General features: G+C 41.0%; 1 protein-coding gene across 10 annotated transcripts in view; it reads left to right on the top strand.

Moving 5' to 3' along the window:
- Positions 1–17182, top strand: part of apbb2b (amyloid beta (A4) precursor protein-binding, family B, member 2b) — a 47438-nt gene extending 30256 nt beyond the window's left edge. For 5 of the 10 annotated variants that reach the window (XM_069530763.1, XM_069530762.1, XM_020100408.2 and 2 more), the window contains 9 exons: positions 338–398; positions 2824–2970; positions 3575–3702; positions 7606–7720; positions 9143–9230; positions 10839–10922; positions 11040–11155; positions 12415–12594; positions 13623–17182. In XM_069530763.1, coding sequence (XP_069386864.1) covers positions 338–398; positions 2824–2970; positions 3575–3702; positions 7606–7720; positions 9143–9230; positions 10839–10922; positions 11040–11155; positions 12415–12594; positions 13623–13793 — 1090 coding nt within the window. In that variant the 3' untranslated portion in view covers positions 13794–17182. Of the gene's footprint in view, positions 1–337; positions 399–2823; positions 2971–3574; positions 3703–4924; positions 5048–6426; positions 6660–7605; positions 7721–9142; positions 9231–10838; positions 10923–11039; positions 11156–12414; positions 12595–13622 lie in introns of those variants that run through there. The other 5 variants (XM_069530764.1, XM_020100409.2, XM_069530765.1 and 2 more) reach the window with 3 other exon arrangements.
- Positions 17183–17396: the final 214 nt, after the last annotated feature.

The following is a 17396-nucleotide window of genomic DNA, read 5'->3' as shown; positions in this document are numbered from 1 at the left end:
GGATTAAAGGTTACATTAAAGGTTCTTCTTAAGTATTTACTTACTTACTTAAATAAGTGTTCACTTTGCTCTTGTTGTTGGAGGCGGGGTCTAAAGTTACCTGTCTGTGCTGATTTCATCAGTGGACCAATCCCCTTCTTGTTATTGATTACTTAAAAAACTTTTTAAAATATTAAAAAACAGTGTCAACATGTAACACAATGCATTGTAAAATGTAGTGAAGAAGTCTGGATACTTATTTACAATAACAAAATAAATTAAAAAATGTTTTACATCCCACCAGTGGATGCTGTTAATCTTATCTTGTTCTTATCTTAACCTTTTCAACTCCTTTCAGGAACCGTCCAACAGTAGAAGAAGAGGAGTCAAACTGCAACAACGGTGACCCAGAAACAAAGGTATGGAATCTTTTCCTCAGTTTAGATTGAGTTTAAAGCCAATATTACATTGCATGTTACATTTATTTTAATGTATGATCTTAGACACAAAATAGATGAATTTAATATCCCAAATATTCTGCAGCTATTGCAATTTTTCTGTTAAGAAAATGGATGTGCACAATACCATATAGAATTTAATAAATGGGTGAAAAGTCAATTAAAAAATTTCTTGTGCATCAAATAAGAAGCCTATTGCATTGAGACTTCCTCATGTTACCTTACTGGTAAGTATTAAAACATTATAAATAGGTGGCACATGACGTCTATCTGTGTCAAATCATCTTTTGCAGAATCTTAAGTTACAGACTTGTATCTTTTCTTATCCAACTTTTTTAAGCTGTATAATAGAGTCAGTTTTCCCAGCACACATTGCTTATTTTTGTTGAAAGGTTGTTGCATGTGTGTAACTGTCTGTTTATGTCCTCAGCCTGTTTGTTTACTGGTGGCTTATGAGATCATGGTTTCTGCACGATGAGGCAAGAGAGGGACTCTAAAAGAATACTGCCCCCCAGTGGTGACACAGAGAAGTACAGGGCCATGGTGCATTAATTAGATTTCTCTTAAACATTCAAATTTAAGATTCAAATGAGACATTTGAAGATTTAATCAAGCATCAGGCTCAATAAAACATATGACTCAGTAGAATGGTGAGATCAATCAGCTGATACTGTTTCTGGCAAAGTTAGACCAAGGTGTAAATCCAATTTAGAATCCAACTAATTAAACTGAAAAATAGATCAATTATTTATTTGGCCCGATACAGATTCATTTCATTCTGTCAAGAACCGCAGCAGATTTCTGGGAGGCTACATTCCAAGAAGTGTGTGTGTGTGTGTGTGGTTCCCACAGATGGCTGAATAGATCTGAAGCAGATCAGAGTTTAAAGCCAACACTCGGCTTGATGACGTGGTGCTGATTTGGCTGTCTGGTGTCTGTTTCCCTCTGTGTGTCTGGCAGAAAGTCACAATCCTTAGCAACAGGGACATTGTGATGAATAGCAGACACAAACACAGACCTGCACTCAGGGCATCTGGTCTGGTGGCGCACTCTGACACACTCACTCATCACACATCAATGGCAGCAAGCAGCACACTGCTGTGTTAAGATTGGGACTGTTCCCCATTCTCCCAGTGAGGGAGATGAATACAAACAGGACCTCACTCAACAACAGTTTATCAACGACCAGAAAACTGGCCAGATAAATCCAGTGCGCACACAGCTGCCATTCAACTAAACAAAGCTTAAATCAAATAATGTAGAAACCCTCTACTTCCAAAAAACGAAAACACACTTTATAACTTGCATGAAATGTAAACCAGCGCAGCCATCTGGAGACATTTGGGGTTCAGTGTTGCCTTAAGTCACTTCGGCATGTGGCCTGGATAAACTGAGAATCAAACCACCGACACGCAGATCAATGGATCACCCACTCTACCTCCTGAGTCACAGCCGCCCCAAGGCTGCATAGTGTTATGTGTCATGTAGCTGCTACCATCTGCTGGTCTGGATCAGTGACACAACTTTCACTAGACATGCAACGTGGAGAGAGTCACTGTGTGCGTGCATGCGTGCGTGCGTGCGCGTGTGTGTGTGTGTTGAAGTCATTATTAAATGCATGTCTGATTAAGAAATGCTTAAAGCAGAGCGTTTTTGTGTCTGCTGTTCAAAAAGAACATTAGATGAACAGCACTTTACTTCTGCTTCTATTCACACATGATGGACATATAATAAAACATCACTCTGGTCAAAAGTCAATAGGATCCACATACAAACAAGTTTTCTGTCACTTCTGTCTTTGTTCTACCTCCTCTGACCTCTTTGGTCTCTGAGGTCTGCAGAGAGCTGTCTGAATGGGCTCCTCAAATCAAATGAATACTTGATGAGGTCAGATGGATGGGTCTCTCTGCTTCCTCTCTCCATTTCTACCGACATGCTTTGTCGCCTTCATCCATCTTTTAGTCTGTGAGGAGTTCAAACTCTCTGGCTTTAGCCTCAGAACTCGCAGACTTAAATACTACAAGTTTATTACGAACAAGACAGGATTCATATTTTAGTCACCCACAAATGTCACCATTGTAGACTAAAAGTGATCTGAGGAATAGATTAGAAGGACCAAGACCAATAAGAGCTTTAAAAAACAAAAGGATTTAAAAATAGATTTTGAAGGAGACAGGTAGCCAGTGCACAGACTTTAAAGTGGCTGTATCTATTTCTGGTCTTAATCAACACACATGTGGCTGCATTTTGGAATAGTTGTAATTGACCTATATTCTTTTAAGGGAGACCAGTAAGTAGAGCATTACAGTAGTCAGTTCTGCATGCATGCATTAAAGTCTGTGGTCGTACTCAATGTAAAAGTTTCATCACTCTCTGTTTCCTCCAGTGTTTTGCAGTGCGCTCTCTGGGATGGGTGGAAATGGCCGAGGAGGACTTGGCTCCCGGAAAGAGCAGCGTTGCCGTTAACAACTGCATCCGACAGCTGTCCTACTGCAAGAACGACATCCGAGACACGGTCGGCATCTGGGGAGAGGTGAGACAGACAGTGTTGGAATGCAGCGTGTGGGGATATTTGTTTGGGTTCCTTATAAAGGGTGCCTAGTTTGTGAGAATAAAGGATCCACAGAGAAGGTTTGTACAGATTTAAGATGATGAATATAAGAGTGAAGGTGGAGCAAAGAAAAGAACCACAGAAGTTAGCAGGGGCACAGTCCTCTGAAATGTATGTCAAGTGATGGAGGGAGGAGGGAAGAGAGGAAAGTGGAGCAATGTCTTTCCTTCGCTCTGCGGTGGTTGTGTTTAATGTGAAGCGACAGAACATACAGAGAGAGAGAGAATAAGAGAGAGAGAGTGAGCATGCTTCATCCCTCTTTCGTTAACCTTTCATCTCCTAGAACCTCTTTTTAGGGTTTGATAATTTATTTAGAGGCCCTCAGAGCCAAAGGACACACACACACACACACACACACACACACACATACACACACACACACTTACACAAACAAATAAACTTCAGATCTCATCACAAAAACACGTCATGCTTATTTCCCCCAGTTCAGGAGGTTATAATAAATGGTGCTTTAAAAGGTCAATCACTCTCTTACTTACCAAGTAAATATAAATGTGTGTGTCTTCAGGGGAAGGACATGTACCTGGTGCTGGAAAATAACATGTTGAACCTGGTCGACCCCATGGACCGCAGTGTGCTTCACTCGCAGCCAATTGCAAGTATCCGGGTCTGGGGCGTTGGCCGGGACAATGGCAGGTTAGTCACCATGGTAATTGTGTTAATTTGTTTTGTTTTTTCTTTGAAAATTGATTAATCCTCTTTTGTTTGTCTTCATGATTAATAATGATTGTGTCAGATGTTTTTCTCTGAATGCTTCCTGTGCTCTAAATCATCTGTAACATGTACTGATTACAAAAGATTCCAGCGTTAATAACCAATCACATGGGTCATGACTCACTGAGGGTATAATGTCCTTTTGTTGTTTAGGTTGAAGCTGCTAAATTATTTATTTGATGGATTAGTCACCAGTGTAAATGAAGTCATTGGTGCATCACACAAAAGGTCAGGGTGACAATTGAGGAGGGCGGACAGTCGGTGTGGCGGTCGACAGAAGAGAGAAGTTAATGATTGATGATGAAGAGGATGCTATTGAAAAATTAATTCATCAGTACAGAGGAGAGGATCAGAGGGAGAATGGCCTTTATTCTCTTTCACTACAAATCCCCATCTGACTGTCCCTCACTTTCACCTCAGCTCAGTTCAGCTCATCGTGCTTCACTGGAGACAAATTCACACACTGAAGTAAAGTGTCACAGCTGCTTCTGTGTTTTAAGCTCTTGAATGTAAAAAGGAAAGAAATAAACAAGCTTCACAAGTCTTCTCTTGACATATAGAGGTTCAAGTTAATCTCTAAATAAACACTGTTTCTGCTGCAGAGCAACCAGCAGAGGGCGCTGTGCACTGCTGCTGCATGCACAATAAGATCGCGAATGTAGGTTATCAGTGACGGACAGGTGATGTGGACCAGAGTGGTTAGTTGCTGCTGTATAATCGGAGCTGGCATGTGCACATGTGTACGCACGCACGCACGCACGCACGCACGCACGCACGCACACACACACACACACACACACACACACACACAGACACAGGAGAGGCTTGGTTAAAAGCTCTTGGCATTAACAGAACTGCAGAATTCTGTTGCCTCAGGGATCTTTCTCTTCGGTCGTTTGCACACACACACACACACACACACACACGTACATGCAGCATATTTTTAATCCTGGCAGAATTAATGTATGTTTTCCGAATGCTTAACCTTTATTTCTACCATCCACATCTACATACAGCAGGCGAGCGAGAGCAGTGGGAATACCACAGCTGCAGCGGAGGGAGGAGGGGGAGGAGATGGTTAGAGGGAGGAGGGGAGAGGCAGAGAGGGGTATGAAGCTGCCAAAGGGGGAGGTATGGTTAGTTCCTCGCTGGGTGTGGAGCAGACAGGTTGAGGAGTGTGTGTCGGATCAGGAGGAATAGATGGTGTGAGGGTTGAAAGATTCTCCTGTACAGAGGATTATCTGCCAAAATAAGAAAACAAACCAGTGTGAGTATATTTATATTACATCACTTGATTTTAGTTTAAGTTTAAAGTAGTGGGAAAAGAAAGAGAAGCTACAGATAAGAGTGATGAGGCCCCAGTCTTAGGGGATGTTGCTGAGTGGATAGTTTATCTTTGGTTTTTTAGTGAGTGGTGCTATATCCATGGTTGGGTGTTAATTATAAAGAGATGATGTGATAAAACAGTTCCGTTATCCTAAAACTTCAAGTGTGTGAAAAATCGAAGTGCTAATAACCCAGAGAAGCTTTTTTTATAGTTAACTATGCAGCAAATTGACATTACAATGTAAGTTAGAAATATCGATCTCCATCACGCTGAATGTTCAAATTCATGGTTAATATTTAAAATACTTAAAATGTATATGTAGCAATGTGTTTTTCATTTTATGACTTCCACCAAGGAGGATGCTCTCATCTGTTTTTTTTTTCTTTTTTAGCAAAAACTACCCGATCGATTTCTGTGAAATTCCGTAGAAGGGGTGGGGCATCAATCAAAGAAGAACCCATTTAATTTGGTACGGATCTGTATCAGGGGCGGATCCAGGATTTCTTTTTAACTTCCTTTAAAATTGCGAGATAGGGCATTTTACTACAATTCATGGAACTCGATGGAAAAAAACTCAAAATAAAATTCTGAATTTAGTGAATTTAAATGTGGTGTCATAAGGGGACTGTTGGACCTTGGCGGAGGTATGCGCTCGACTGAGTGTCACTCTAGTTTATTCATGTGTTGTTGGACTTTTCTGCTTGAAGATGTTGGCGGCAGGAAATGGCAGCTACCAGTTTTCAGTGTTATGGAACGTTTGGGGCAGGGTTTCTCCCTTAATACTCACACACACACACACACACACACACACACACACACACACACACACACACGTGAGGGAGATCTGAGTGCCCCCCCATGTGCCACGAAACTCATTATTGCCACAGAGATTACAGATTCCCTCAGCAACCTTGACGTTTGCAGTGGCGCTGCATGATCATAAGATTATTTTCAAAATGAGATATCACCCCCTCCTCTCTCTCTTTGCTCTGACTTTTATCTCCCCTCCTCATCTGGGTGTTTTATTTGCCCTCGTCATCACTCTTTCATCTTTATCATGTATGTTGTTGCAGTTAACTTCCAATTTCCTCCCCCAGTATTCCACATTTGCCTCATAATATTCCTTACTCCCCCTCATTCTCCCTCTCAGTCACTTCTTTTAGGCTATATGGCTTTTGGAAACTCCCAGCCTCTTTCTTCTATTCCTGTCAAGAAACAAACCATCAGCAGCCAGTCAAAATCTTGTTGTCCCTCCCGTCTCTCCATCCTTTCAGCCTCATTCAATCTCTATCGCTTTTTCATATTTCACCTCAAGGTTAAGTATGTATTGAAATTACTTGCACTGCTGCTTTTAATCTGAGCTACAGCCCCTTCGGCCCACACGCACACATACATATGCATAAGGAGAAAGAAATCAATATGTCACTCAAGGTTAATTCCTTATGTATGTCACTGGGTCAGTTTGTCATTTTCTACTTTGCAGTACCACAGATTTCTTTTCTCTACTAACTCTCTGCCTTTTCCTCCCTTGCTTCCTCGGACCCAGAGAGAGGTAAACACGTTCTTTCCTTTCATTCCCAGATGTTCCTCAAGTATCTCTCCATCATCTCCTTCTCTGTCGTCCCTTATTGTTTAATTTCCTCTGCGTCTTCATTTTTTTTTCATTCTCAAAGTGGACCTTGATGTACTGTAGTACTGTGAGCACTCACTTAGAGACATAGGAAATGAAGGTGACCTCCTCTGTTCTTCTCTGTCTTCAAGCATTTCTTTAAAAGTACACATTCGTACATACAGCCACACAAATAGGAATCTTTTGTGGAGAGTTTCCCTGAGGGTCTGGACTCAGAAATCTCCTTATAGCCCTCAGGCCGTTTCCTATTTCCTGGAATATTGAAGCACACATCTTGAAGAAGGTTGTTTAGTTTGGGTTTAAGTGCATTTTTTGAATAATGTAAACCGTGTGCGTGCGTGCGTGCGTGTGTGTATTTGGTGCCGCTATATTTCTTCTCCACATCATTCTATGCCTTCATTCCTCTCTCCCTCTGTCTACATTCCTTTCTTCTTTTCATTCCTTCTATTCAGTGAGAGTTAAATTGTTTTCGGCTCCAGTGGGCCCACGGGAAAGTTCTTCCCTGCTGTCGCTCTGTTCAGCTCTTTCTCGCATCACGCTGCTCTATTAATCTCTGGGGTCCATCGACCTGCAAGTGTGTGTGTGTGTGTGTGCGTGTGTGTGTGCGTGTGTGTGCGCATGTGTGCGTGCGTGTGTGTGTATGTGTGTCCTGTCTCCATCCGACTGATAAAGGTCAGTTCATCTCTCATGTCGTCACCAAGAGCTGTCTGTCACACACTCAAAACCACTTCATCATTCATCTTTCTTGTCTTCAAGTAGAACTTAAACTTATCTAACAAACTCTCCACTCATCATTCATCCCTCTTCCATTTTCTCCTTTTCTGTGTCTGCATTGACTCTGTGTTTTTTTTTTTCTTCCCTCTTTCAGGGACTTTGCATATGTGGCGAGGGATAAAAACACCAGGATCCTGAAATGTCATGTGTTCCGCTGTGACACGCCAGCCAAAGCCATTGCCACCAGCCTGCATGAGATCTGCTCCCGGGTGAGTGCTTCAGACTGGAGGAGGTTGAGGAGGAGGAGGAGGAGGAGGCTGACATGAGGCCAAGTGTGGATTTTGGCAAGATTAAGAGTCAATGTGTTGGATGAATGTTTCCACTGCCACTTAATAAGGAAAGCTTGGGGACAGGAAAAATATTCACGCAAAAAAATGAAACCTGTAAAAAATAATAATTCCTCTTTCATAACAGTATTACCTGCCTCAAAAAAGCATGTGTTTTTTTTAATCATGTTTACTCTTCCATGGTCGAGACCCATATTTTAATCATTGCACAGCATATCTGCATTCTTCAAAACTAAAAAAAAATAGATTAAAAGCATCTAAATTCCAGGAAGTGTTTTTCTTCCAAAACACAGTTAGAAGAGAGCTTTCTCTCCCTTGCATGTTTATTCATCGATAAATACAGATTAATGCAAACTGGGTTAGAAGACCAGAAAACAAACTATGTTTTTAATGTCTCTGCTTTCTCCACCGAACTGTAAATTATTAATTAATGTACTTTCCTGTTGCCCCATTAAAACTTATTTACAGCTTTAGAGTTGTAATTCAGTGAAAAGTATTTTAATGTTTTCTTAATGTGTTTAGGCTCATAAGTTGAAATCGAGTCAACTTTGCATTAAAGGCTTTTTTAAGAATTCAAGTCATTTTATTTGATCTCTTTTTATGATCACTTACCTAAACAATATTTGTACTTTGTCCTCCTTCACAACCTCCTATAATAATACTAACTGCCCCACATTTTCCAGTCAGCCTATATTATAGATCCTTGTGTCTGTTTAATGCAGACCTGTCACACAAAAAAGGATCACCAAGGAAATGGGAAGAATTGGTCACAGCAGGGTTTGCTGAGATGCAGATTTGCTGTGACAAATTCTCTTATTAGGGACGTGTATAATTTATGTCTGGTTCTCTCTGTGTGTGTGTCTGTGTGTGTGTGTGTGTGTGTGTGTGTGTGTGTGTGTGTGTGTGTGTGTGTGTGTGTGTGTGTGTGTGTGTGTGTGTGTGTGTGTGTGTGTGTGTGTGTGTGATCTTTCCTTTTTTCATGGTTCTCGTTTGCATGCATGTGCTTCTCCTTGTTACGAACACTGCAGGAAAAGCTTTTACACTGTTTTGTAACGAAGAGTGTGACCTGATTTAAGTGTGTGTGTGTGCGTGTGCGCACACGTGTGCCAACACTCTCCAGGTGAATGTGTAGAGATTGTGACAGTATCGGGGTTGAAGCTCTTCCAGGTTTTCCTCTCCCCGTTCTTGTTGACTCTTTCATCCTTTTTCCTCCCACATGCTCACATATTTTTTTTATGTCTCTGTCTCCTCCCCCTCCTCCCCCGTGTCACTTCCATGTCAGAACATTTCTACTCTGTTTCTTACACAGTTTCCTCATATTCCTGTATCTCTCTTGTTCACCAGATAATGACAGAGAGAAAGAATGCCAAAGCGATGGCAGGAAACTCTCTCCACGACAGGATGCAGGCAGGACTAGATCTCCCTCTACAAGGTGGGTTTCTTACATACAGTACCACACACTGGGTGAGTAAGTGACACACAGTTATCGCTTCTGTAGCCCTCTGGACACATTCACACAGTTTTTTGTAAGCACAGAGAATCTTAACTTTTGTTTGTTTGTTTGCCTGACTAGAGAAAAGAACATTAATAGAGAATGTTTTTTCTTCTAGAAATTAGTGGTGGTTGGCTTATTTTTTGAAGACAAACATGAAAAGAGTACAAGTGTAACATACCCTCTACAGAGAGTGTTGCATTGTGGGTTGTTTTTAGCTGTAATGTTACTAGACCAGTGAGTGTTTCAAGTCTGCTTATAGTGAGTCTGTCAGTGTCAGTCAGCCTTTAAAAGTGTTACAACCAGTTTAAAGCATCTCCCAGTGTCTTTACTGCAGAAGTGAACCAGGGAGAAAATCTGTCCAACATGATGAGCTCAAAAATGTTTTTGACATGAGCCTGACAGGAGAGAGTGTGTTTGATGTACAAAGATATATAACGGTGGTTTTAATGTGTAACTGAATTTCATTTTTAACCTACACAAGGTTTCAATGATGATGACTTGGTTCTCCTTGGAACTTTGGCGTCTCAGGGAAACTATACCCAACAGGATGAGTTCTAAAGTGTTTCCCATCCTCAAAAATATTTATTTACAAAATAGTTGTTGGACATCAGGGTCTTCATATTATTTGTGTCATCCTACATTTGGCATAATACGGTAGATGAGTTTGGAGCCATTAAAACGTATTTCAGAAGATTCACATCAATCTGTTTAGGTTAGTGATTGATTTCCCTTTTGACCTTATTGGTGTTCTACAAGGTTTTCTTGACCTTGCTGACCTGCAATGTAAACTCATTGCCCATTGGATTGTGTACATGCACATGCATAATACATTCAAAACCTTTCCGTACTCTCATTATATCTACTATTATTCAAAAACTCCACATGGTTCCAGTTTGTAATTTACAGAAGAGACAAAGTCTGTCATATGGTCATAATTACAGAGTAGACATAAAATATATTCCTCAAGTTTTTATATAACCGGTAAGATGCAGTCAGCCTAGGGATGTTGGTGTTGGCGGCAGTAAGACAAACTTCTGTGTACTTTCAGGAGACAGTGTAGGAATGTAGAAGAGCAATATTTACACAGGGAGCTATCTTATAAAAAAGAAGAAAAACATGGTAACAAGCTATTTGTGTCACCACACATTGTTTTCTCTCTCTGTCGGTCTGTCAGAGAGAAAAATAATCAGCTGTGCTGCACTTTGTCATTTATACACACATTTAACTTTCTGGACACGTCCAGAAAAGCTGTGTCCTTTTCTTAAAATGACAACATGTGTAAATTACCGACTTTATCTTGAAATTAAAGTATTTTTCAAAACGTTCCCTTGTGTTGCATTATAGGATGCAGTCATTATCGGGCAGAATGAAAACGATGAAATAATCCTGAACAAAAGGAAATGAACACAAGGAGCTGAATTATTAAAAGCTGACAGGCTGCTTTTTAAATATCTGTAAATGTGTATTTGCTTTTATTTATCCACATGAAGTTGAATATTTAATCTTATAAGCACTTATTAAGTGTTTTGTGTGGTTTCTCCCCAGCAGAGTTTCCCACACCAAAGACAGAGCTGGTTCAGAAGTTTCAGGTGCTCTACCTCGGGATGCTGCCTGTGGCCAGACCTATAGGTCAGTCTGACACACACACACACACACACATACACACACACACACACACACACACACACACTTTTTGATTTCGTGTGTGTTTTTAAAGAAAATGTTTTGTCACATCCTCTGGTTCAGGTATGGACATACTGAATGGAGCCATAGACAGTCTAATTGGTTCTTCCAACAAAGAGGACTGGACTCCAGTAGCTCTCAACGTGGCAGATGCTACTGTCACCATCAGCAAAGACAAGGTCAGACACTTTTTCATTAACTCATAAACTTCCTATTGGACTAACAGATAATTGGTTTATTATTTGGAAATTTTGATACAACTTCCTTTATAGAAAACAACCACAGTTTTGTCAAAGCTGAGATTTATAAGTTCCTGTACGACTGATGTCCTCTTCTGTGAAGAAAGTTGATTACAATGATGTATGTTCAACAACAAAGATGACAGAGATTGTGAGATTGTCTCCAGCTGCCATGTAGCAAACACATTTTGCTGATGTAAACATATGACCGGCACAACTGAACTGTCCCAGCTGATATATCAACCGGCTGCTAATACTAATATAGCTCGATATGAGCTTTTCACAGAAATATTTGTATGTGCTTTTATATTTGCACACATGAAAACCTTTATTTTACAGAATGAACACTGCAGAAAGGATCAGCATTTGTGTTTATATTTCATATCAAGAATTGTCTATTTTCTTAATTCAAGTTCCATACATTTGGTTGTATTTTTATCTTATTATTGTTTAGATATTTATGATAAAGTTCATGACTAAACTGTAAAATATCAAGCCTTGATTACATTTCTTTGTCATGTCAAGAGTTTGATAACAAGAACAGAGGAATCATCTATTTCGATGGCCTATAAACTGGCCTACAAAATGTTAAAAACCATTGAACTAGTAAAAGTTGAACGATGAAGATTATGGATGGTTACTTCTGTGTAGGGAGGTAATGCAGGTTTGGATGAGGAGACAAACAGCAGCATCAATAACATTATTTCCATCAACACCTTTTTCTGTTTTGTTTGAACATCCCAGTTACTTTCAATGCATTAAACTACAAAAATGGTGGAAAAGAATTCACTCGCGCTGTGGATTCAACAAACTTTACTGACATTGTCAACCAGAGACTTACTAAGCTGCTTCCCACCTAAATGAATGAATGAACAGCAGCTCTGCTCAGTGTTAAATCTGCATGTGAAGTCTTAACAATGCTCGACCATGCAGACGACATAAAATTACCTTTTCCCCCTCTCATTTAAATAAGTTATGCATTTCAGCTTTAACAGAGAGACACTTAAAGCTCTGCTGCTCCACTGGACCTGTTTATTAGGAGGCGGCAGTTTTTCATCGGTTACTGTGTGAATGTATGTAAATGTTGGCTGAGGGTTTATCTCTCAAAGTTTTTTTTTTGGTTTCCTCCATGCTTCAGTAGAACATTTGATTAAACAAAATCTGTACTCAACATCTCACCCACCAATGTGTCTGACCAGGATGAAGAAGAAGTGCTGGTGGAGTGTCGTGTGCGTTTCCTGTCCTTCATGGGCGTTGGGTATGACGTGCACACGTTTGCCTTCATCATGGACGCAGGCGGCCATCGTTTTGACTGTCACGTCTTCTGGTGTGACCCTAATGCTGGGAATGTGTCCGAGGCTGTGCAGGCAGCTTGTATGGTGAGACACTGAGCTAGAAAAGAAGCTCGGAAACACAACTCCACACACAAAACTCCACTTTCTACTAAACCTCCTCACTCCACAGTTGTGTGACCAGGGGTTGTTACTTAGAGTGAATGCAAACTCAAGTTGGACTTTATGTAAAGGGAAAAGATGTGAGCTATAAAAAACTATTTTCAGGGTGAAAAATATTTTCAGATGTAACCCAAAAAATTCAAGCATAAAATAAAAGACATGAAACAAATTATTTGTATCGATGAGTTTATTATAACCAGTCGTGCTAATGAAAAGGATTCCTTCATTTGAAATTGAATTTACCAAATAAATAATATCTTACACATTGAAAACTATATTTACACAGGCCATCAACTGAATCACAGACTCTTTCTGTGAGTGAATGTTCTTGCATGTAGTTTAGTTGTCGGTCCGATTTGTAAAAATTTGTAAAAATTCAAATCAAGAGAAGTAAAGTTAAGATATATCTGAGGACGTCCCTCAGAGTTATGGTGCAGTTTAAAGTTCAGTGCTGTAGATCAGTGAACGTTAAATAAGTGACTATTAGAATCAGCATGTTACCTTTACAGTGTTAAACTATTATATTATGTTATGTGTCATGTGCATAGTCACTGGAGTTCATGTTATAAAGCAGAGATGCTACCAACAGTAGAGGTTAATCATCTTCCTCATCTCTGCTGTGTGTGAGTCACAAGATGAGTCGGCTGCAGGCTGGACTATTGATCACACATCAGAACACACACACACACACACACACACACACACACACACACACTCTGATTCACAGTGACAGGAATCATCAGTCATTACTATCGATCACAGCACCAGTCCAGCTTTCTGTTCTTCCTCTCTTACTCACACACAAACACACACACGCACTTTTACAGTCGTATACTCAGCAGCTGTAACTCTCTCTCCTGTCCTTCCCCCCTCCCTCTCTCCCTCTCTCTCTCTCTCTCTCTCTCTCTGTCTCTCTCTCTCTCTCTCTCTCTCTCTCTCTCTCTCTCTCTCAGTTGCGGTACCAGAAGTGTTTGGTCGCTCGGCCTCCCTCCCAGAAAGCCTGTGGCTCATCCCCCCCCGGTGACTCAGTGTCCCGTCGGGTCTCGACCAGCGTGAAGAGAGGGGTCCTATCTCTCATCGACACCCTCAAACAGAAGAGACCCGTCACAGAGTTGCCGCAGTAACCACGGTGAATCACTACCAACTGCCTGCCACAACCCCCAGTCACCATGGTAACCAGTCGCATTCGCTGCCAAAACCCCAGTAACCACTAAAACAGAGCAAAGACCCCAGGGATTTGGGGAAACCCCGTCATGATTCCTTCACTTTTCTGGAGCAAATTGGAGTTTCACCTCAAGAGTTTCATCACCTCTCGAGGCGCAATTCAAGTTGGCCTCCTGAAGACTCTAAACCCTGGCTGAGAAGGAACAACCACGAGAGCGGTGGTCGTGAAGGTGTTGATGTACATAGAAGTAACTCTCGTCCCCCTCGGCACAGAGAAGGAGCGAGGAGAACAATATCGTAGAAGTAGGAAGTGCTCCTTCAAGCACAGCACAGCGTGATGAGCGAGCTCATCGCTGCCCAAACTGCTGACTCCTCCATGCTCTTATTGTATCTGTGTCTGTGCCTGTGATGCCAGCATGACCTTGCACACCTGGCCATACCCTTCCCTCGTCATTCACCTGGCTTCCTGTCTGTAGTGGCTTTACCTCCCCCCCATCTTTGTCCCTCTTCCTTACCATCTACAGCAAACTGTAAAGTGAGAGTAAGTAAATGGTCGGGAGGCAAAATGAAAAGCCATCGTGTCTGTGAACAACGAAGGGAGCTGCTACAGACTAAAGCGATTTGTCCGTTAGTCTACACTCATCTGTTCAACGGATCCTGCATGAACTTTTTTATAGAAACGTGAATCATTCTAGTCGATATCAACACTGCTGCTGCTTTCAGAGAGTGAAGGGGTGAGGAATCAGAAGCCACCTTGTTTTTCTATCCCGTCTTCTCTTCTCTTTTTCTTTTCTCATCAACTGTGCACGAATCAGCCCAGTGCGTCTGAACGAGCGGTGACCTTTCACCCGAAAACACACCGCACGTCTGCCATCTGTTTACTGGTATTCTTCTGTTATCCCTCAGAAAATGACAGATGATAGCCATAATGGAGGATAAGGCACAGGGATGAACATTATTTCTCGGCCCACTCTCTCTCCTCTGCCCCCCCCCACCCCACTCTCAGTGCCAGACTGCAGCTCGGAGCGGAGGAGACGTCAGCGTGCTGCTGCTGCTCCATGATACACATACTGGAGGAAATTTGACTTTAAATCCCACCTCAGTATCAGTCCTCACAGAATTCAAGTTGACTAATAAAAGGGGACTGGTAGCATGTGAACGCCCTGAGGAAGAAAACAGAAGGAGACTTGAGGAATGTGTCTTTATACCTGGGTATGGTTGTGATGATATTGTCTGAACTGTGAGGAGGTGAGATTTTTATCTCCAGAAGACGACAGAGAGACATGTTGACTCAAACCAGCAGGACGCTCCTGGGCTGCTATCGATCTGTCTCCAGGGTTCTGTTCACTTGAATGCGCATTCTTTCCTTTTTTCTTTGTTTCATAAGTGCCACAAGATCACATGCTTGGTTTTTGTCTCACACAAATCACAAAGCTGGGTGTTATAACTAGTGATGATCGTTATTGTAACTAAGATCATCGACACTTAACAAAGTTCTCTTGGCTGTAGAGGCAGATACATGCTGAACATCTGACTGTTAAATCCCATCTGTCAAACTTTACATTTGTCCACTTGTAGAAAACAGACGGGGCAGAAGTTAGAGTCTGTTTTGTGGCCTTTTCCAAAATGAAAATCAGAAGTTTAATTTGTCAGGAATGGAATAAACCTGTGAGTATATTATTTGATGTAAATGTCAAACAGTATGGCCGGCTCACAGGTAATTCTGACTGTAGTAGTGCCCAAAGACAAGGGGTTGTAAAAATCCCCAAAGACATCTTCAAACATCTGGATGAAAAAAATCTTCTGTCTGCTGTATGATAAAATATCTTTTTACAAATCAATACAAGTATTGCTCTCATCAGGGCTCATTCCTCCGTCGAGGCCCGACAGTCGCTTTATGAAACCCTGTTATAATTTGCGAGATCCAGATTTTTGTTTTGATCTGCACTAAAATGCACACACTCATAGATATCAGTCCCCTAAGTTTTTTGTCATCAGGATCCATGCATTACGCCCAGAGAAATCAGTTTCAGAGAGAAATCAGAGTTTCAAAAGATGCAATGTTAAACAAAGAGAAAAAGATTCCTGCATCCACAACCTCTTCTGACTCCCTCCTTCCACCAAGTATCGTGGAGGAGGAGCAAACTGGACTGGTAGGAAATAGATTAATATCTTATTTATCTTTCAGCAGATGGACAATGTTTTTGTTCGAGTCTATGGGGGATTCTGAAAACACCTTCAGCCCAGTATGTTGTTAAATCATGGCGTATGTTAGCAGTTTTTTAGAGAAACCAACTGCATTAGGAGCCAAAGTGATGGTTTCTGACAGAGTAGAGTGTTGCTGCAGAGAAAGGGAACTTTGACAGCGTCGGGTCGAAGTTAATGGTCAGATGTTCCAGCCAAGGGTCCTGCTTGTCATTCGTGTCAATATTTAACTCCACATATAACAAAGAGAGGAAGGAAGTCTAAGTATATTTGAGATTCTGTTGAGAAAACTCCCTTTTCTTTCATCACGGGGATGTTGAAATGTGAATGAGATGACTTAAATTGTTGTGTACATAATATCCATATAATGTAACATTTGGCATTAATCATTGTCATAAGCTATCTTTTTTCTTTTTTTTTCATTTTTGAATGTCTCATTATTTTATTTTTTTTAATGAAATGCCTTTTTTTTTGAGAACTCACCAAATGGCCAAAGTGTAAAATACAGATATACATTGTTGTAGATAAGTAAAGTACCAGAGCAAATAATGAAATAACAGGAGGGGCGTTCACAGTTGTCAATTAAGTTGATACTGAATTTAACTGAGCAATTATCTATGCATTCTTTTGATCTCGAGAAGAAAATGGAAAGTCGTAAAACAAAAGAAAAGCCTTGCATGCCCTCGGACAGTTTGAGAGAGCGACTGTACGTACTGAACAGAAATATTTTTTATTTTATTTATTCTATTTTATAAAGGTATATACTGATTTTATTAGTTGGGGCAAAGTAAAGTCTCTTGACTCATTGTCGTTGTCTCTGTCCCTGGTTAAACTCACAATGCTACAATAGGCTCCGCTTTGCAGAACGAGGCAGATAAAGGAATATATCTTCACCCTGTACAGTGTCCTGAGAGCTGGACGTCCACTGCTGCTCTGAGAAGGACGAGGAAGAGGAGGAGGAGGAAGATGATGGAAACAGCATTGGGCACCCAGCATCTCTGTCAAGCTCACACACATAAAGAACAACAACGAACACACACTCCATTTCCCACAGATGGGTGTGTTGGCTTCTGTTTGCCGCTCACTGATTTCTACACTTTATCAATGTAACCAATTGTGAGAATAAACAGCATTATAAAATACACTGCTTGGCTTTTGTGTTTCTGTGAGTAATGACATTTTTACTGATTCATCATTCTTGATCGATAAAGTTTGGTTTATTATCTCTGCCAGGGAGGTTGTGTTTTCACCACTTGTTTGTTTGTTTGTCTGTCAGCAGGTTTTAAAACAGTGTAATGGATTTCCATGGAACTTGGTGGAAGAAACATGAAGAGAGAAGCATTATATTTCGCTCCAGA

The sequence above is a fragment of the Paralichthys olivaceus genome, chromosome 8, assembly GCF_024713975.1.
Source record: "Paralichthys olivaceus isolate ysfri-2021 chromosome 8, ASM2471397v2, whole genome shotgun sequence".
Classification (NCBI taxonomy): domain Eukaryota; kingdom Metazoa; phylum Chordata; class Actinopteri; order Pleuronectiformes; family Paralichthyidae; genus Paralichthys; species Paralichthys olivaceus.
Note: the sequence above shows the minus strand (reverse complement) of the source record. Positions and strands in the feature narration are given on the sequence as shown.